Source organism: Pyxicephalus adspersus, chromosome 7 (genome assembly GCF_032062135.1).
Source record: "Pyxicephalus adspersus chromosome 7, UCB_Pads_2.0, whole genome shotgun sequence".
Lineage (NCBI taxonomy): Eukaryota > Metazoa > Chordata > Amphibia > Anura > Pyxicephalidae > Pyxicephalus > Pyxicephalus adspersus.
In genome coordinates this window covers 35,983,977-36,006,415 of record NC_092864.1, presented here as the reverse complement: position 1 = coordinate 36,006,415, position 22,439 = coordinate 35,983,977, and the positions used below count along the sequence as shown (strand labels likewise).

Below are 22,439 nucleotides of genomic sequence, written 5' to 3'. Positions count from 1 at the left end.
CCCAGAATTCTACCGCCACAACTATAGGGAACAATTCCAACACCACTAGGTTCCGCACCAACTCCGACTCCACCCATTCCTGCGGCCACGCCCCCACACACCATTTTCCCCGAAAATATGCCCCAAACCCCGTGGCACCCGCCGCGTCGGTAAACAACTCCAAATCCATGGCTGAAACCGGCCTTTCCAACCACATGGCCTTCCCACTAAAAGCTTCCAGAAAAACTTTCCATACCTGCAAATCCGCCCGCACTTCCCGCGACAAACGCACAAAGTGTCCAGGCCGCCCTGCCCCTGCCGTGGCAGCCGCCAACCTCCTACAAAAAATTCTCCCCATCCTAACCACTCTACACGCAAAATTCAACTTACCCAACAAAGACTGCACCTCCCGCAGCCTCATCTTCTTGCGTTCACAAGCCGACACCACCTCCTCTAGTAATGCCATCAGTTTATCCAGCGGCAACCTACTTTCCATGGCCTGTGAATCCAATTCAATCCCCAAGAAAGTAATGCAGGTCCCAGGGCCCTCCGTCTTGTCTTCCGCAAGAGGCACTCCGAACCTCTCAGCCACATGCTGTAAAGTCCCCAGCAACACCCTACACACCGAACCACCAGCCGACCCAATCAACAAGAAATCATCCAGATAGTGGATGACTGAATCTACACCTGCAACCGATCTAACCACCCACTCCAAAAATGAACTGAACATTTCAAACAAGGAACATGAGATAGAACAGCCCATGGGCAAGAATCTGTCAACAAAATACTCCCCCTGCCACTTACAACCCAAAAACCGAACGTCTGCCGGATGCACTGGCAGCAAGCGAAAAGCAGCCTCTATATCCGCCTTGGCTAACAACGCCCCTTTTCCATATCGCCGCACCCACTTGATTGCCGCATCTAGACAAGTGTAAGCCACCTAGCACAATTCAGGATCAATGCCATCATTCACCGATCCCCCCGGCGGGAACGATAAATGGTGTATCATCCTAAACTTACCCGGTTCCTTTTTTGGCACCAAGCCGGGATCCAGCGGTGGATCCCGAAATGGCCCACTCATCCTCCCCAAACTCACCTCCTTTGCCAGTTTTTCGGAGACCACTGCCGGGTAATCCAACGCTGATCTCAAATTCTTGGGTTCTGCCGGGATCACTGCCAATGTGCAAGGGATGCGGAACCCCTCCAAGAAACCCAGTTCCAATATCTGGGCCGCCACTCTATTGGGATACCTACCGAGGAAAGGGCGCATCCTTGCGATGATCACCGGAGTCCTGCCCTTTTCCACCAGCGTCGCCACTCTTCCCCCCACCTTGCTTGAAGCACCTTGTCAATCCATGGTTTCCTCCACACCCCGAGCATTCATGCCGAAAAGGGCAGGCTCCACCGAACTTACAAGATCCTTCATTATACAACCAGCAAAGTCCTTTTTTCTGTCCGGCCGGCGAAGCCCCTCTTTGTGGCCCACCGGCCCCCCCTTGAAAAAACTGCGTGCCCCCTTGGCCGTCCCAAAGACATAATCCGCATCCATAGGCCTATTTCTTTGTGATCCCACCTCAAGGAAGGTCGCACTGCTTTATGTTGAGGGAATTGTTCATCATACCTCAGCCACGCCGTGCCCCTATAAAGCTTGTACGCCTCCCTAATAGTATCTAGATAGCAAAACAAACTTGCGCACAACTCTGGTTGCCGTTCCCCCAAAACACTTGCCAATATACTGAATGCCTGTAACCAACTGAAAAATGTGGGCGGCATCAAACGATATCTGGGCTGCTCACTCTCCTCCTTACGCCCTTCCCCCCCCTGCTTGTCCACATTAAAGCGCTCTAAAGGCAACAGGGAGAAAACATCTATGTAATCCCCCTTTAAGATACGCTCGAACATGTCTTACTTTAAATGTGCTCCCAGGGGTCCCTCGAAGCACACATAGACCTCACCTCTGGCCGCATCTCCCACGTCGTCCGTCGACTTCTCTGACGCACCCCGGCTTCCCACGTGCCCCGCCTCTTGCTCCCCAACCCCCTCCTCTGGTAGTAAACAAAGCGAACCCGCCAGTGACCCTTCAGCCCCCCTTGCCTGCACCCCACACACTTCACTCCCCTCTCTGGTAATACAGTCCCCCTCAGCCCTTTTTAATGTCTGCACCACCTCCCGCAACTCTGCCAACACATCCTGCATCCCCCCCTTTTCTATGCCCCCCTCTCCCACCCCCCCTCTCTGCCCTGTCCCCCCCCACCCCAGCAAGAATACAATTGTTCCCCCCACGCTTTTCCCCCATCCCCCCCACCCCACCCCCCTACTCTAGCATCGACCACCCCCCACCCCCCCTTAGTTCCCCCCCATGGCACCTACCTGGCAGATCCGCAGCCATGGATCCCACCGATCTCCTGGGGCCCCGGACCGCTGCCGGCTCCCGATCCACGTCCTCGGCCTCCTCCTCAGCAGATGAGGTGAGTTCCCCCTCTGAACTCCGGGAGACAAAGCCGGCTCCACGTCACTTCCGGGAGTTCCAGGAAATACATCACAGCTCCTCCCCGCATCTTCAACCGCCGCCATCTTAACATGCAGCCGGCGGGATGGAGCGGCCTCCCCCCGCGACCAGAGCTGCAGCCCCAGCCACAAAGGAAGCCCCCCCAGACCCAGGAACCTCCGTGGCCGCGCCCCAGACTGGGCCGACGGTCCCACGCTTCCGCCGGGCCCCCACAGTACGCGAGGCCCCGGCTTCAGGTGATGCCTCCAAAGCCGCCGACCGGCCTGGCAGCCGCAGCCCCCTCACCAGAGCTCCGTCTACGAAGGGGATTCCTCCCTACCCTCTGCCCGGCCTGAACCAAGAGTAGCCCAGCCTGCATGGTAGAAGGGTCCCTCTGGGGGCTCCCACTGTGACGCTGAGCTCTGGTAAAAGCGCAGCGGAGGCCTATGCCACCGAGGCCGTAGCCCACCTAATCTACCTACCTGGGGCCCACTAGCAGCCCCCCCAAGAACTTCTGCCACTCTCTCCTGCAACCAGGCCTCACCTCCTGAGGCTGCTGCAGCCCTAAGCTGAGCCATCAAGGCGTCACAAGACTCCATGATGTAGACCTACCTCTAATTTTCCTTTCCAGAAGAAACTGTCCCTCACTCCTGACGGACCCTCTTACTTAACCCCTTCTATTCTCCTCCTCCTAGCTTCCGACCAAACCTCTAGCTGATCCACTCCCCCCTTTGAACTTTTCCTCAAACCTTATCCCCTGCATGACCCTTCTAGCAGAACAATAGAAAAGGCAAGGGGGTGGGGGCTGCCCAAAACACCCTAGTCATGCCGGCCCTACGCTCAGTCCCCTGCTGCAGGCCTCCCTGGATCGATACGTCACTATACATCACAGCAAAGGATCTTGCAATGGTAAATTTTACCTAAACATAATATATATATTATGTTTAGGTAACCTTTTATGGATAAAAGGGAACCTTTTATGGATAGGAGAGGGGGTGCACACACGTGCTGACCTATATCTTATCTAGAAAGGTCCTGAGCATATTGAACTGCCTTTTTTTAACAATGTAGAAGTTTTTTTTTAATCAAAGCAAAGCTTTAGGGTTAATTAATTACGCAGCACTCTACATTAAATAGGGGTTGCAAGTGACAGACAGATACTAATAATGACACAGGAGGAGGAGAGTACCCTGCCCCAAACTATGACAGCTGTAACAGCCCGTTGGCTGAATTAGCTAAGCCATGCTTAGTGTTTGTCTGCTGAATTTTCCTCTATCATAGACTTCAATGAGATTCAAGTTCAGCTACGAATAAACCTAAAAACTCAATTCAATTTGATGAACTGTCAGTGAACTAAACAGAGGCAAATTTGTCCAACACTACTTACATAAAGCTCCTTCACTGCATTTAAATGCACTTGCAATTTTAATTGCAAGTTTTGCAAATGCACAACAATGCCATATAAAAAAGTGATTTCACTTCTCAGCAAAAAAAACCCCATAAAATGTACTGCAATACATTTTAAAAAATGCATATTACTGTGTTAAATGCAACTCATACAATGTTTATCCAGTCTAAAGTTAGAGACAGCTAAACATCTTGCAGTGTCAGAAGTCTGCATACCTATATCTTTAATATTCATTCTTGACCAGCGTGCCCCTTTAAATATTTAAATAGTGATATTCAACAGATGGTAGACGGAGAAATCTCTAATGTGTGCACCTCCATTTTCTAAGCCATCAGTCCCCTAATTACTATTACACCATTCATTACCGGGATGGTAATATATAAAATATATCTAGGCAGGATGCCCAGTACTAAGTACTGCACACAGTTGACTTTTGTAAGTGCTGGGTCCGCCATTAATGAAAACTAATTGCCCATCAGTTGCCTTTCCAAATCTCCAAAGTGAAACGGACGCGTCAGTAGTGAGACAATGTTACTTTGTTCCCAAATAACGCTCATTTCAAAGCATCCATTGACTTTATGAATATTTATTTTCTTTCAAGAACCTTCACCAAAAACCTTACAGAAGGAGAGAGAGAAACAAAATTATCATTTTCATATTCGTGCCTACAATAATTACGCTGTTTGATATTCAAAAATGTTTCGCTTGTCCTTAATTGGAACCGGCACTTTTTTTTTTCTTCGTTATGTACTTACATCATGTGCTCCCCTTCAGATCAGAACTTTAATTAGTAAATGTGTCAAATAGAAAATTACTTTAATGAGCCGTAATGATTTTAACTTTTGTTTTGTTTTTCTTTTTCTTTTTGAAAGTGCTTAGTGTTTTTCAAAACAAATCGCTAAAAAAAATGAAAAATAAAATAAATGAAGCATATGAGAAATTAACTCAAAGGGCTGAAAAGCTTTTGGTGGTTTTGTTGCTTGTGTGGTATAACTAAGAAGCTTTTCGTGCTTTGGCGTTAATTATAAGCAAAGCAGGTGAGTTGTTGTGTGGGATGATCTGTTTTGTTCTGCTTAATAGGAATGCAGTTGGCATCGATGGAAATGATTTTTTACAGTTGCACATGTTGATTAAAGAAGGAATGTAAGGTGTGATTTATTATATATTACTTTATTTATTATGTTCTGATCTACAAAGTTGGTAAAGTACATTTTTTTAATCTTTCTTTTAGTCTGAAACATAGTCAAGGCAAAAAGTTTTCGTTGCTTTGGATAGAATAGAATAAGGAGTAGAGCCAATGATGGGTCTAACCCCTTGTGATAATTTGGATTTTATTCACTACCTCTGAAGACAGGAAGAACTAAGATGGCTATCTAATAGGGGCCCAGGCCTATCTCCAATTCACCCTATTTAGAAGCATAGCTGAAAATCAATTGCAAATGTTGGATGGCCCCAGACCTCCTAGAAAGAGCCACTGCATTAACTAAAGACCACCAGTGGCATATTTACATACCACAGATCATAGAACACAGTCACAGAATTGTACCTAATGTGTCTTTTGGTTCAGTGTACCTACATCTGCTAGTTGCTCACCTCCACTTATATATCCTCAGCCTCTCTCCAGCTCTAGCTCTCCAAACCCTAAAGCTCAAGTTTATTCTGCCTATAGTTTGCCTTGCTGGTTCTTCACCCTCATCAACATACTAATTCAGTTATTAAGTGGAAATTTTCAATTTCAAATATGTTACTTATGTTAGTCTTAATTACATCACCCTTGGCTGTTTGTGACAAATTATGCAATACAGGCAGATCATGGCTTGTGGGAGGAGCCTGAAAAGTGCTGTACATAGCTTTCAGAAACAAAAAAAACTGTGGTAACTGGGATTCTAAGCCTTCACAATTAAAAGAAATTAAACCCAATTATTGAAGGGGGTGGGCCAGTGATAGTCAGGCTGGCTAAATAATGTTGGATGTCGTCCAGCCAGAAAATGGGCTGTTTACTGCACATTCTAATCACATTATAAGACAGATTATAAGCTAACAAATATAATAAAAATTGGATCACTGCCTACTATTAATATTATCAAACTTTTTTTTCTGCCACAAATAAATATGCAAGTTGCAAACACCCAAAGTTTTCCACAAACCTAACTCATCATTCCTTTTCAGAAGCCAGTTGGGTTTAGTAGTCAAAGTAGATGCCATATAATCATGGGTAACTAGAGAATACCATAGCTATATGTACTAAGACAAGTTTTTAAATTGCAGTCTGGCTTTGTTCCAGGATTGTTTATTGTAAAAACAAAAATCTGCATATACACTAAAATGTTTTAACTACTAATCGAAAATTTCTTTTTACGTGTTAACAGATGACAAGTGCACATTAAGGCAATGCCTCTATGTGATCACACTTATTAATAATTGCTGAGTGAGAAGCAGTTGCCATAGCAGTAATGTAGTGATAAGTAGGGGCTCATAGCAGAACAGAACAAACATATTAAGGGCATTATTGTCTCTCCATTTCCTGTAATTGTAGTAGCAGGGAGCCTGTTACTTCTGTATCCACAGATTGGCAATTATCAAATTGCTGGTGATGAGATAACCTTGTGCAGAATAACCTAGAGACTAAGTAAAGCCTGTTCTAAAAACAGTTTTGTTGATCTGTTTATGTTCTTACCATTAAAACATAGAGAGGAAAGTTTGGGGAACAAAATATAAAAGTTTAATTTCAATGATACTGAACATCTACTTGATCTAAAATTCCATAAGTTTTTCTTTTGAATGAAGTGAGGGATTATTAAAACTCCATTCAAATTATTGTGTCCTGCTCGAACAATCCCCCTTCATTTTCAGTCCTGTATATGAAACAGGAAAGCTCCTTAAAGTGAAACTAAAGTTGGGTAGGTCCTTGTTGCAGTAAGGGACAGAAGATTTCTTCTGCAAGAAGTATTCTTTCTTGTCTGATTGCTGCCCATCCGTTAAAATTCGCTAAGATGTGCATTCACAGCTCAGTGTTAGTTGCAAGGGGTACCTGGCACCTCCTGGCTTTTCCATTGGGCGTCGGGACTGAATCAACCCTCGTCTGCCTGTACAGGAGTTACATTATCCTGTGCTTGTAAATCAAGATGGATGAAGATCAAGATGTGGAAGAGAAGAAGGGACAAGATGGTGGTGCCTGTGATCGAACAAGGACAGGTGAGTTTCCCTAAGGTTTAGTACCTTTTTAAAGCCAAAATGTTCCTAAAATGTTCAAAGCCTAACACAAAACTTTGTCTTTGCATACACTATAAGAAGCATATTTTTATGCAGTGAATTTAAAGGATGTTCAATTTGTACTAAGGCGCCCAAAGTACGGCAAGGAAACATCCCAAAATCATTACACCACCAGCCCGGACCATTGCCTTTATTGCTAACCCTACTATTTCACATTAGAAATCAAGACTCATCAGACCAAGCAACATTTTTCCAATTTTCTTTGTCCGATTTTGATTCAAATTGTAGCCTTGGGTGCTTCTACTTAGCTGACATGTTTGGCACCTGTTGTGGTCTCATGCTGCTGTAACCCAACTGCAACAAATTTCAACATGTTGTGCAATCAGAGATGCTGTTCTGTATACCTTGGTTGCAACCACTGATTATTTGACTTACTTACCACTCACTGGATAGTTCTCCTATTTTGGACTATTCTTTGGAAACCCTATGAATGGTTGTGCTTGAAAATATCAGCTGATCTCAGATTAGCAACTTCTGAAATACACAGAGCAGTCCACCTGGCACCAATAACCATGAAATAACATTACCGAACAATTGCAGAACAAGCCCCGTACAATAAGATCTGGGCCAACCATTTTCGACACAAATCTAACTTATCCAGTTTTGGAGAGCCCCAATGTCTACATGCCTAAATTCGTTAATCTGCTGCCATGCAATTGGCTGATCAGATTGAATGGGTATTCCTAATTATTTGTTTGCTAATTTATATCAGAATGCTCTAGTTTTCTTTTAACATCCAGTAAGAAAAAAAAAAACCAAGTTACTCAATTGTGACAAATCTTATAAAAGCAACTTATTTCTTCTATGCTTTAAAAACAGACTCTCTGGTGACTTTTATTATCATTTTAACATATACCAGAGGCTCATTTACCCTTCACGTTACTGTTATTTGCCAAAACCGCACTGCTCCCTTGTGCATTTTGACAATTCAAACTGCTTCTTTGGACATTTCAGGGACCTTGCTGCCGGGGGTGGTGACCTTGTGCACAGCATTCCATGTGTCATTGGTACAGCTCATCCGTACAGTGCAGCGCCTCGTTCACTTATGAGAAAATAAAAATGTACCATAATGATCACAAAATAAAAAAAAACAAAGTGAGAAATTTTGTCAGCTAATTGGCTTTTTTTGTGCAATCAGTTTTATATTTACTCTTAATTACTACGGTACATTTCTCCTTCCTTAATTGAGAGAAGATAAAATGCATCTTAACTCAAGAAAAATAATTACTTCAATTTAGATGAAAACAGAAAACAGATTTCATGAATCATGAATCGCATTTGTGTTTATTTTTACGGCCCGCATGCGATTTGTATAATCCAATATTTCTTAAGATAAGTCATAGACAGTGTAGATTTTTTATTTGTTTTTTTTGTTTTTTTAATTTAAGCTGACAAAATTGCATCAATTATTGCACATAAAATTTCAAATAAACTGTATTTTCTGTATTGTTTAATGAGTAACTGCACATAAACTAAACCCTCCATACTTGCCTGTCCCCATTCCTTTGCAGAGTGCCACCATCTTCTTTCTTCTGTAGATGATATGCAGCCAACTTAATTTGTTGGACAAAGATGATAATTAGGGATGTGCGAGAATTACTCTGGCATTCCCGCAAAAATGTAATGAAAGTTGTGATGGGTCTGCGAAATGTTAGGCGAAATTTTGCGAAACCCTTGAAAATCCAGAAAATCACTATAGGAGGATTACCGTGGCTGCATTCATAAAAAAAAGCCATGGGAATCCTCCTGTCAGTGAGCGATCCCCGGGCACTACAGGTCAGAATGAGGGCTTGCCTGTAGTGCCCGGGGATCTCTCACTGAGAGGAGGATTCTCACGACTCCATTCATAAATGCAGCCACGATACTCCTCAGATTGAGTCATGCGGCTTGCGTTTATGAATGAACGCGACTGTGGGAAAAGTCAGAGGATTTTTCCCACGCTGCATTCATTCATGAGCAGCCAGCCATAAGACTCACACTGTGTTCCTGGATAAAGAAACTCTATCCAAGAACACATACAACTAGTAAAGGGCTTCAGTCGCCCGACAAATTTACAAAGGCTGTTCTCGCCTACATGTTTGGTAAGCGAGAACAGGCAATTTTCGCTGCGAGACTGAATTTAATACATTTGCTCGCTCATCTTTAATGATAATGTATTCCCAGCACATGTAGGGAATGCCAGGGTTACCATGTATCCTTGCAACCAAAATGAACTGCACATGCTTTGTTTAACTTTTTGATGGATACCTGGAGCAATCAGGCTGGTAGGTGGGATTATACCAGAAGGGCCATCGTCTGTCCTTTTCTGCAACAATGATCTGCCTGATCAAGAATTCTAAAAAGAGGAACTTTAGTTCTGCTTTAACTTGTGTGCCCCCTAACCCTTCTGGTTAAAACAATCCCCCTCCCTACACACATTGGGTTATTCTTAGTGTGGTTCAGCAGTCAGGGTTTCTTCTAATCATTAATACTTTGCTCTGTTTTGGCTGCACCTGTGCATTTTGGAACCATAGCCTTCTGTGGGGCTGGTAGATAAATCAATATACCATCCCTATGGAAACCTATGGGGCCAAATTGCACTGGTGCAGCCAAGACAGCACTGGATGTATACAATCTTGGCTAATATAAATTGAGGGGGAGGGTGGGTTAGTTTAGGATAAGGGACACACAGGATATTGCACTGTATATGAAAGTGTACAATATTTTTGAATTAGTGCATTTTGGATTCAAAGACTTACCCCATGCAACTTTTTTTTTTTAGATAAGTGAAAGTAAAAAAGGTGATAAGTAAAAAAAAATAGTAGTTTAAAAAAAATCTTTATCACTTGCAAAAGAATGTGTGTAAAATCAGGGTTGTTGGAAAGACGATCCAGTAAATGCAGCTACATAGCCTGTGCATGACAGGTACACTTATATGTATTCTTCTTCTTTAAGGCTGGGTTCATTCCTTTACATGTGCATTTCTTTGTGTAATTTTGTGAGTGTTCATGAGTGTTCATCTATATTGATGTTGTTTTTTATGCATTCTTTATGTGTTTTTATTTTAAATGTTATGCTTTGTTATTTAGCTCTGTCAGTCAATGAAATCAAAAATAGAAGCTGATGGTCATTCACAAAAGACATTATACATGTGCTGCGTATTAATTCAACAGGGCTTTCAGTTTGCTTTATTGCACCTTTAAAAGGCACCTGAACTTTTTTGGACAATGCAGCACATTGGTGTAAACTAGAACCAATGGAAAAGCTGTGCACATGGGTTGACATGTATTGATAAATGTGTACCAAATTGTGCCCTATCACTCCTCACTGGCAGCTATATTAAAGAAGAGGTAAAAGAGCTGGGTCATCCAGACATTAGACATTTCCAGTGGTAAAAATGAGCTATGATATGCAAGGAGGCAGAAGGCTGTGCCAGATAATTGACTCTTCCTGATGTGGTCATATTTGCTAGCAAGTTAAGAGGCATATTGCAAGAAAAAAGTTAACATAAGAAGTGTCTAATGGGCTACCAGTAATATATTATAGTTTGGGTTTGTATACACTTTAAGATCTTTACCAAAAATGCCAAAATATGAAAGAAACACATTGTGAGTAATTTCTGGCCCATGTTTCGTTGCCATGACAATTTCCGTAGATTTCAGAAAATGTAATTTTATTTATTTACTGCTAATTCCCCCTGTCATCTTGTCAAGTGAAAATTAATCTCATGTTGCTCAATTTCATTGCCACCCTACTCAATTTCAAAGCACCAGATTCAATTTATATTTGTGTCACAAACGGCTGGCCCAGATCTCATTGTACGGGGCTTGTTCTGAAATTGTTCCGTAATGTTATTTCCTTTCCGTTTCTATTCCCTCCGTTGCCCATTTTGCCGCCCTACCAGGGCTCGGGCCATTTGCTTGTGTAGATTTTTCGCCCAACTTTCTGAATAATTGGTCTATTATGAGTTCGACATCCCATTGCTTATCCATCTTGGTCAGTGTGATCTCATTTAACCTGGCATCTCTCTCTTTATTCTCTGTCTCCGAAGGTAGCATTTTACATTTGTCTGTGTCAACCGCCACAGCCATCCTGCAAACTAATGAAACCAGAGAATACACTTTACTGTAACAGAAAGAGAGGGACAATGTAGAAATATTTTCTCCAAATGTCAGAAAATCGATTCCAGAGGACACAAATGGCTACGTTCCTGAAATTCAGTTTTCTGCAGCTGCAATAACAGAAACTTTGTTTACTAATAGACTTCTTTGGGGACATTGATGTACGTTTGTGGATGTGATAATAAGCAGGTTTTATCCATGTATTCAAACATTGATGAATAAAAATAGGTAAAGACCACCTCTACATTGGATTAATAAAAATACATAGCCTGGTATTTAAACGTGATGCCCTTAAGAGCTCTGGCCATAATGTGAAAGTATTTTCAATTATTGATTGATTGCCTACTATGTGAAAACACCCTTATTACAACTGCAGTTCCCAATGTTGCTTTGACATCTTGGTTTTCTTCTGTCTAATTTGCTTCTCTTTGGATGCCTTGAGTGGGAAGGCAGTGGTGATGTAACTCCTGAACATGCACACGGGAGTTGCTTTCTTTCTCACAAAACATGCACATGTGCACAGGCGTTGCATTCAATTTTACATATTGGAGAGATGTGCGCATGCGTAGTGTATGATTTTATGAGAAAAAAGCAACTCTAGTGTTATTCCAGGTTTGCTTGAACAGGCAGGATCACCCATGATAATCTATCAGGTTCTTTGTATACTGCAGTGATGATGATGCACAGGACCTGACTGTGCCATCTGGCAGGGGTGTCTGCCTGGGCAGAATTACAAACTCCTCTAATATGTATTTCAGCTGTGTATTTATCTGTTTTTGGTTTAACTTTGATTCATATTTAGCCTTTTGCCTGTAATATTATAAATACATGTAATATGATTTATTGAAAGCATTAAAAACTATGGAATGCTTAAATGAGAGAAATAAGTATTGTATACTAAAATGTCATTTATTAAACCCGAACTACAGGAGGTCAGCATTTACTAGGTCCCTCTACTAATGATGACTCAAAGTAATTATAGACAATTCGGTAGCTGTTACCCATAGCACCAATTAGACTTCATCTTTCCCAGCATGGAATCCATTTGGTTTGGTATTGACCCAAGACCAATTTTTCTCTATTTTATTCCATTATATTAATAATCGCCATTATAGAATTGGCCATACTATTCAACTTGCTAAAGCCGTATTTTATGCCGTGCCACGCCTGTTACAATTGCCCTAAATTACATCATAATTTTAAATATTTTGATACTCAATTAGCAAAACTCATCAATGAAATAAAATACTATGAGAAAAGTGATTGACATAAATTAATGTGTTCAGGCTTGAGAATAGGTGAATGCCTCCCTTAGAGAGTATTCATTGGTAAATTGGTAGCTAGTTTGGGAGAAGCTGGGTGATCCAATAATCTTGGAATGGATCTGGTACATGATTAAAAACATTTTCCAACTAATAGCAAATTTATTTTCAGAAATCTATTCCAGGTTTGCTGGAGAACCCAGGTTCTCCCATGACCAGGCCCAATATGTGCATTTAAAGTATTTTATATATAAAATTTACCTGTAAAAGCCTCCTCAACTTTGTGGTGTGTGGGAGCAACCATCTTGCAAGTGATGGCAGCAAAGCAGATTGTACAGTATTACCCTCTCCTCCCCTGGTAGCTACATAAATTATGTAGGGAAGCTACCCAGAGAGTATAGAAAAACGGGAGAAGACTATTCCAAGCAAAGAGTGAAGGGGCTGTGCCAAGGTTGACTCTTCTGGAGTAGACACATTGCAAGTGAAAACACTGAATGTGATTTACAAAACCTTCATATTAGGTACAGTTCGGGATTTACCTGTAAATTGTAAAACAAAACTCATATAAATTCCATTTACCTTGATGTAATTGAGCAAAAGGAAAACCTAAGTGGAAATGTGAGTGGTGTTGAGTGGGTTAAAGTACTCTAAGATGTCTGTATGTCATCATGTTGCATGTAACAATTTGTGACAGAATATAAACTGATTGCCAATTGATTTAGACATTTAGATTGATTGTTCAGTGTTTGGTCCTTGTCATAAATAGGTGATTGATTTTCAATTATGTGACATCTCTTGTTAGATCAAGAATAGTCAAATGTCACTTACTGTGTAGGGTTTTTTTTTGGAGGAATGGTGAGGAGTCATCACTATCTCTATCATTGTTGCCTTTTCTGAAAATGAGAAACACACATTTTTTTGTGTTGAATGCACAGGAGGTGCTGGGACAGGTAACACAGGTAGGCAAGTAGGACATCTAAAAATTGTAGGTAGAGAGGAACATACTTAGGTAGACCAACAGAAAGATCTTTCTGCCATAATTCTAAGACATAAAACTCTCCCATTCTGACATAGGGTGCTTCCAGCTCCTTTCTTCTTTAGTTCCTAATTGCGATCTCCAACCATCTTGGTTGGCCAGGCCAGGATGTATCCCTTGTGCAGAAGCTTGGGAGTTCATTCAGTCCCTGGAAGTGCAGGAGAACTCGGGATTGGCAAGTATTATGGCAACTGTGCTGCTCAGAGTACATTAAAGAGGGGTAGCAAATGACAGACAGATACTAACAATGACACAGGAGGAGCGGAGGACTCTGCCCAGAAGAGCTTTCAATCTAGGAGGTGTGCGATGCAGGACACAATAGGAGGGGGATATGGAGTGGTGGAAAGTAGTGAGGGTTTTAGGAGATAGAAGAAAACAGGTAGGCATGTTTAAAAAAGATGGGTTGGGTAGAGGAGAGAGTCAGATTAATGGAACACCAGAGCGGAGGATGTTACAGTAGTTCAGATGAGAGATGATAAGAGTGTGTACAAGGAGTTTGGTGGTCTCTGAGGACAGGTAGGAGATGTTCCTCAGGTGAAAGTGGCAAGACCTGGATCGTAACACTTGGGGTACATAAGAGCTTACAGTGAAATCAACATTCTGGAAAACTAGTCCACCAAAATCCTGGGCTAGTTTTCCAGTGCAAAATCCTAAAATACTGCTAGAGAATGTTCTTCATCCCAGGACAAACGTATTGCCTGTTTTTCCTTTTTTTTCATTTTTTTGTTTTACCTCTTGTTTACTTGAGGCATTAAAGTTATCACTGCTTTCACCTAAATTGTTGCAGATTATTCAAGCGATCACCACTGTGGGAATGAATATTCATTTCCACTTTATTTATTGCACGCCATTAGTGGTATTCAAATGCGCATCCGTCATTTTCATTAAATATTTATGCTCCTTCTTTTAATTCTGTGCTCTAAACAGGGAAGATCCTGAGCAAAACAGTGTGGCAGCTGAGAGCAGCAAGAAATATTTTTCTTGAGATGTTTTGTTAAGTAATGACTTGTGGCTGTTGGGCCTTGCATAGGTAAACTGCTGCAAATACCAGAGGGTTGATTTACTCAAAGAGTTTAGGCTACTTACTTAGTACAATGTAAATAGATAATAATCCCTTTATTATGGATTGTGTCACATCTCTAGAAAAATAACTAGAATAGCAGTGGAGGACCTTCATAGAACAAGTAGAGTAAATACCATCGATTCTGTGGTTGCTCATGTAGAAGGACTGTGAATTCAGGGTAGGATTCTTTTTTCAGATTCCAGAGGTGACAGGGAACTGAAGCTCTTCTACATGTGCAGGTAGTACAAAATGTAAGTGGGAGGTCTATGGAGGTCAGTCCTAAAATACCCCAGTCCTATGCCAGAAAAGAACCAAACCTGCCTAAATTTGGGAAAGTCCTGAGGAACAGAACTCCTCCCATGAAGAAGCAAAATACCCTATCTGCAAAATGCGTTTGGCCATTGAAACCAATTGTATCAAATATTCTATTATCTTTTCACGGACCTTTACTAACAAAAGACTGATGTTATTATTTACAACTAATGTGTTATATATACAGTCTTTTATGTAAACTGAAGGGATATCAATAATAAATTATTCCCCAACACACCTGACACTTATTTAGCATTCTGCAAGGGATAATTCACTTAGCTTCGTCGATGTGGTGGAAATTTACAGAAGTACCCAAAAATGTGCAAGAAAATGAAAAAATTTGGACCACCCAACTTCTCCTAAAAATAGTTTATCTTCTCCAGTCTTGGAGAGCTTTAAAAAAAAATCAAGCCATTTTCCCCATTGGAAGTCTGAGACAGTGGCCCTGATTAATGAAACTCTCCAAGGCTGGAGAGAATACACTTGCCTCACTGAAGCTGGATGATCCAGCAAATCTGGAATGGATCTGGTCCAGAAATAAAAACATTTGCTAACAAACAGCTCATGACTTTTAAGAAATCCATTCCAGCTTTGCTGGGTCACCCAGCTTCACTGATAAAAGTGTATTCTCTCCAGCCTTGGAAAGCTTTAATAAATCAGGGCCAGTGTAACAAAGCAACAGTTGGTGTCTGATAAAGTAAGGCCACGGCAAGATCAAATTATATTATTTTAAAATAAAATTCCTTTAAAATGACATGTTAAGATGTTGATGAAGTTTTAGTGATTGGGTTTTGTATAAATATATATACTTAAAAATGATTTTTTTTTTTCTTGAATATTTTACAGATAACCGGCTCTGGTGGGCTGATCAAAATCTCGGCCGGATAGGAACATGCAATAAACGGGATGGCGGAGGAGTCTCCATTGTAAGGAAGAAAACAGCAGGAGTTGTTCACATGAAGCTGTATGATAAAGACGCCCAACAAGGTAATTTATTGTTTTCATGATTCTATAAAACTGAATATCTAATCTTTAAAGCTGCACTAAACCCATGGATACTCACATAGCCAATTCTATGGCAGGTGCTACCATCTTCTTTTCCTCAATCCGATTTTTGGCTATGACAGGATGACAAAAGTCCCACAGGTAGATCAGATAAGAATACTTAGTGTAGAAGGGAAATTGTCTATCCCTGTCTGCTATAAAGCCCTGTCTGATGTCAAAAAGTGGAACTTTAAGGTGCCAAAACTTTAGCATTCAGCATGCGTACAGGTGTTTCTAGTGAGAATGAGAGTGCAGAGTGACAGAGGGATGAACACATCAGTCTGCTGCTTTTCCTTTACTGTCCAATCCCAAGCTAGGGGAGGGACAAGGCCTGCAAGTGTTACTTAACTGCAGCAAAAAAAAAAAGTAAAAGAAACTCAGTTCTCTTCTGCCACATAGGGCTCTGGTTATCTCAGGACTGAACAGAAAAAAATATCGTTCACAGGTAAAACAGCTCCCATCAGTGTATTTAGTTGTTTAAAGTTCAGTCTAAAACCCATATAGTATTTTTTTTCTGGCCCCAGTTACACATTGCAAACCGTGTTTTTGTCTCTTCGATAATTTCCTATGAACAGTGAATTGCTGAGTGTTAATTAACCTCTCAGGATTCCTCTATTATTCATGATTCCCAGTTTTAGCACCACCAGGAAGCACAATAGATCAATGAATAAGATGGTTCTGAAAAAACTGGCTTGGCAGAGTGTCAATTTGTGACTGCAACTTTCTAAAGACCGTTATCAGTGTGTGAGCATCCCAAGATCAAACATACACTGCAGTTTGCATAATCTATTCCAGTTTAAACGCTGGTCTAATGGTGGTGGATACGCCACAGTTTAAATATAGACCACCTTTATTCCTGGTTTAGTTACAGTGATGCTGCTTAATCTGCTTGCCCTACATCCAAGAAAAAGTATGTTTTCTGGCCACAATGACAAGCTTCCTGTGTGTAAAACGTGTCTAGAACCTTAATATATCTGCAGACAGAATATCACCGGAAAGGCTTTTCCCATTCTCTAAATGGAACGTCGCTCATATACCTGCATAAATGGATAATTAATGATTGTTATTTTTAGAGGCATTCCGAGCTGTAGTGATCCCTTTTTTCTGTCTGTATGTTCTCTCTTTACAAATAATAGGAAAGCCCCAAACATGCCCTGACAGTGGAGTTAATTTTTTTATTTAGAGAAGGTTCAGACCTGCCTTGGGATCAAGCAATCCTGCATGGCTCCCCAGGGCTAGGACCCTGATGGCCACTTGATCACTGTGGCACCAAATCACTGGTTCTTAAAGAAGAGGATTTAGCAGCAGCGGGTACTGTCCCACTCACTGCAGCCCCTTTCCTTTTCCTATGGGGTTGCTATGGGTAGAAGCTACTTGTAGAGTCCCCCTGAGGCAACAGTTCACTGGCATGAGGAAACAGTACCGCACCACAACCTTGTCAGTCTTATTTTTAAAAATAGGTAATGTGTTTTAGAGGTTTCACTGATCCCCTTTGGTATTTGTGCACTTGAGGGCTGAGGGATAAGTTGACTGCTGTATCATGAAGTGCATAGTATTGTTCACAATATTGTATGGCATGTCTTATTAAAGGTTTTTACTGGCTTTTGTAAGGTTTTGTATTTTGTCCAGCTTCATGCAAAAGAGGAGGCTTCTAAGTTATGGCTTTATAATCATAGAAATGTTCTGCCTTTATTTTTATTTAGTTTTAGTTTACATCTGTAAGACATACATTATTTTATTGTCTCAATGCCCATAAATTGGTGTTTGGATAAGAATGATAGAACAATCCTCTTTACAGACATGTGCCAAAATACATTGAGGTGCACATAAAAAAATCCAAAAAATGATTCCAGCATTATTGTATATGTGCCTTAGGGTGTCATACATAAAAAAACCTGTTCCCCTTTAGTGCCTTGTACATGCTCCGATGCAAATATGTGAATGCAGCCTAAAGCCCTGAAAAGATATTCAGTGGACATCAAAGAATTGTAAAATGAACAGATGAATGAATGAGTACTGTACATATGGTTTCATTCTGTTCTATTGAGAGGGGAAGGGGGAAGGAAGATCAATATATTTTCTGGACTGAGGTGCTGACTGTGTTACACTGATTAACCCCTTATGCAGCTTTTTACCTTGTGACTTACAATCAAGTTTCATTGTGCCAATCTGATTGCTAGAGTAGAAGAGAGTACGGAAATACTTATCCTGCCTGCAGAAAACTGATGCCATTATCCTAACCTAGGCAAAACTGCTTGTCAGAAGCCTTATAATACATTTTTAGTAGTAATAATAATGATAATGTTAATAATATGCTTAAATAATAAATGTAAATATTTTTTAAAAAATATACATTTATACAATTGCTACATATTGTAACATGTTTTGGATACTCATATTTAAATGATAAACTGATTTTTTAATTAATATATATATATATTTCAAGAAGACAAAGGATACATATAGCCATAGCCATAGTAGAGCTATCATTCTAATAAGATCATATATTCTGAGTATTTATAATATAAATTGATTGAAAAGGATCAGGTCAAATTATCAATTTATCATTTTTATTATATATAAGTTGAACATAAAATAGTATTATATACAAATAGAACATAACAAAATAAATCTAATGGTTAGAGAATAAGTACATCAATAAATGCCATTTCAAAATATATTAAAGCAGAAATGGAGAACAAGCTCTTCAAGTTGGTACTTAGAGACGTATCCTTATTAAGACAAAAATCCCTAAGAGAAAATAAGAAAAAGTACAGAGCTGCACAAGGTAGAGTATATTTACCATTGAGAACATACTCATAGGGTTGTCTCTAATTATTTTTTTTATGTAGGCAATCAGGGCAATTTCAATTGTAAACGTCAAGGGTAATACACAGTGGTTTTGTGATTAGCCAAGGAGGGCAGAGTTAATATTTTGAAGAGAGATATTGGTATTGCAAATACCTGTACTAGGTAAGTTAACAAACACATTTTATAGGAATTATAAATGGATTGTATTAGCTTCTCTGTGCCAACATTGCCACCAGAATCTACTAAATTACCTGGTATGGGGAGATGTAAGGTTCCCCTTGTATGTAATGTTCCTCTGCAAACCAGCTCTGGTTGCCTACATGGGCAAATGCAAGATTCACCACTGTCATGTGATGGCTTGAAAGAGCTTTTCAAGCCCTCCACAACATTTTGAACCCTGGCACAGCCTATTAGTAAAACGGGGGAATACAGGAAAGGTGACTACTATTTCTATATGGTACCTCCTAGGAAGCAAACCCAGAACCCTAAAATATACTCTGTAATATGAAATACAAAAATATCTGGGTAGATAGGTGCAAAAGTTACACTTTCAGTAGGATATTTGTATGAAGATCTTACCCTGAGTATATAATTTATTACATCAATCCTCAAACAAAATTAAAATATCATTTTTAGGTAGTATCGACCTTTAAGCTAAAAGATAATTGTTTTTTTTTTAAGTAAAGCCCTCATATCTACGCCAACTGACAGTTACCAAACAGCAGATAGTGTAAGCTTGATCAAATGGGGGAATTGGACTGTCTGCTTCTCTAATAATCCAGTAATAAACCTTTCCTTCGGGGACGGCGATGTAACTGAGTGGTTTTATCACTTGTCATTGACCATGGAGTGTACCTGCCTGGCACCATTCACACCATGATGGCCTTTGACTGACCTCAAACAGGGTGAAATATTGGAAAAAATCCTGTGTTATTTCACAGCACAGGGGGAAAGAGACTTTCATATAAATATATATATATATATATATATATATATATATATATATATATGAACTTGCACTCACAGGACTTGAGAAAAAAAGTAATAAGATTAAAATGTATTTACAATCTGCTAATTACTTTTATTCTTAATTTTACAGAATGTTTTAATCTGCTTTTTTATCGATACGGACCTCTAACATGGCTGAGTATGTTACAGGTGCTTTTAAAGGCTGGGTCTACATGAACGGTTTTAAAAACACATGTAAATGTTCCTACTGCGTTTATATGCGTTTTTATGCACTTTTACTAGCATTTTAAAGCTTGCCTTTAAACCACTGTAAAACTCTGGAAACTACACGTGAAAACACCGAAAAACACAGGAAAACACCACCATTAAAATCAATGGACCCGTTTACCCGCGTTTTTTTAATTCCCATAACGTTGCAAGGAACAGTATCTCAAGGAAACGGTGTAGATTAGCCTATTGGAATGCATGGGAATTTCAAACATGAGCTTTGAAAGCCTCAGGTTAAACACTGGGGAAAACATCTGTGTAGACTAAGTCTTAAAGAACAACTCATCCAAATTATTATTATTATCTGGTATTTATATATCACTGACATATTACGCAGTGCTTTACAAAGTCCATACTCATGTTACTAATTGTCCCTTAATGGGGCTCACAATCTAATAACCCTATCACAGTCATATGCCAATAAAGTCAATTTTTGGGGCGAAGGGAATCAACCTAACTGCATGTTTTTGGGATGTCGGAAGAAACCAAAGTGCCTGGAGGAAACCCACACAAGGACAGGGAGAACATACTAACACATTGGAGATAGTGGCCCAGTTTCAAACCTGAGACCTAGTAAAGATTAGAGTGTTATTCACTTGTCTAAAGCTCACGGGGGCAACTTAAAAAAGCCCTGGAAGGTATGTGCCTTAAATGTACTTGCTTTTGACATCTGTTGCAAATTCATAATTGTTATTAAATTGAAAAGGCTCACATTACCATATCATTATTAATAATAATGGATAAAAGGATTTGGCCCTTCAGATAATTCATTGCAATGCACAAATTGATTTGTACTGTATTTGCCACTGGCTTCATATTTTTCTGTGAGATTGCATTTGCTTTGTTATCATTACAAACAACAAAACAGAAGCATACATCCTGAAAAGGTCAGACCAGGAATAAATGACTTAAACAAGGTAGCCCATGAATTTTAAATCCAGATTTAATGACAAATGACTACTTAGAAGCTCCTTGTTTAATGTTGGGTACATTTAAATTGAATGAAATTGTTATCTCCTTCTGAAGAATATATTGGCAAAATCATCAATATAAGAGACAAGCCCATTAACAGTATCACTGCAGGTACCTTAAAAGCTCCATTAGTATGAAAAATGTGCAGTTTAGTGGTGTTTAAGGTGGTTCCTTTGCTGCCTCTCCTGGATTCCAAAGTACAATTAGGCACTTCATTATTCAATGTGACACTTGACACAGGAGGATAGGAAGGCTGTTCGGTAGACGAGAGGACCCGTAGTGTTCAAGATACAACTTTATTTGAACAGCGATGGACAGTGATTAATAGGAAAAATAATATAGGTAAAGCTTAAGCACAGTGGGCAAAATGTAAATATACATAACATTAAAGAGCCAACACAGGCAACAATGAAGTCAATTGGTCAGATATACATGGTATGTACCAAACTATGCAATTGTGGCAAAATTGAGCGACAAAACTACTAGATTAGAGATGAGCAGAATTACCAAAAATTACACAAATACAGATTTTTCTGCAGAATTTTGCAAAAATGGATAATTATTTTATTTATAAAGCAGGGAATCTGGCATTCCTTCAAAATTCCCTGGTGGGTGTAAATTAATACTATTGAAACCTGGAAGACTCCCCACTAGGGAATGTTTGAAGGAATGACTGATTCCCTGTATTTTTAAATAGAGCTCTATGTGATTAATGGACAATAAATGTTTCTAGATTTTTAGGGTAATAGGTAAAATTCTGTTAGTAAAAAGGAACTAGAAGCCAGGCACTGGCACAGGGAAAATGTAGCAAAGCAAAAAAATGTAATAAATAACATTCTTTTCATGTGACAAAATTGAAAATAGAAACATCCTTTAGATAGCATGCTTTCAGGATGCCTTGTATCTGTTTTTGTTTTTTTCAATTTAAAAAAATGCATAGTTCTCATTTAAGTTCAACAGGGCGTTTACATGACAAACCCCTTGCACTGCAGTAATTGAACTATATTGTGTCTTCATTAATTGTGATCAATACGTTACTTAGGATTTCCTACATTATGATGCGGACTGACATCCAATATTAAGTGCATTGGAATGTACATTGGAAATATGCAACAATGCATTTTAAAGTACAATAATTTCGATTGCTATCAATGAAGATGGCATAAAGGGAAAATGTATTGTTGCCTGCGTTGGCCATCACTGTACCCTTCTAACAATGTGCACAAATGATTTTTTGCTGTACAGCTTTCATAACCACAGATCATAATTCAAACATATTGTTGGGTTTGGGCCAGGTGTTGAACTGTCAGGGGAAAATTAAAAACTGGTATATAATATTACACAGGTTTACAAAAAAAATTAGTTTTGATAATCATCGGAAACCACAGCAAACTTTTCTAAATCGGTTTTTCAAGCAGATTTCAGATCTGTTGTCAGTTTTTCCCACATACAGTT

The 22,439-nt window shown here is 39.9% G+C and overlaps 1 protein-coding gene across 1 annotated transcript in view; it reads left to right on the top strand.

Annotated features, from left to right (window-relative positions):
* Positions 1-22,439, top strand: part of LRP1B (LDL receptor related protein 1B) — a 500,403-nt gene that overhangs the window by 225,875 nt on the left and 252,089 nt on the right. Inside the window, 1 exon segment of the mRNA XM_072419083.1 lies at positions 15,768-15,908. Coding sequence (XP_072275184.1) covers positions 15,768-15,908 — 141 coding nt within the window.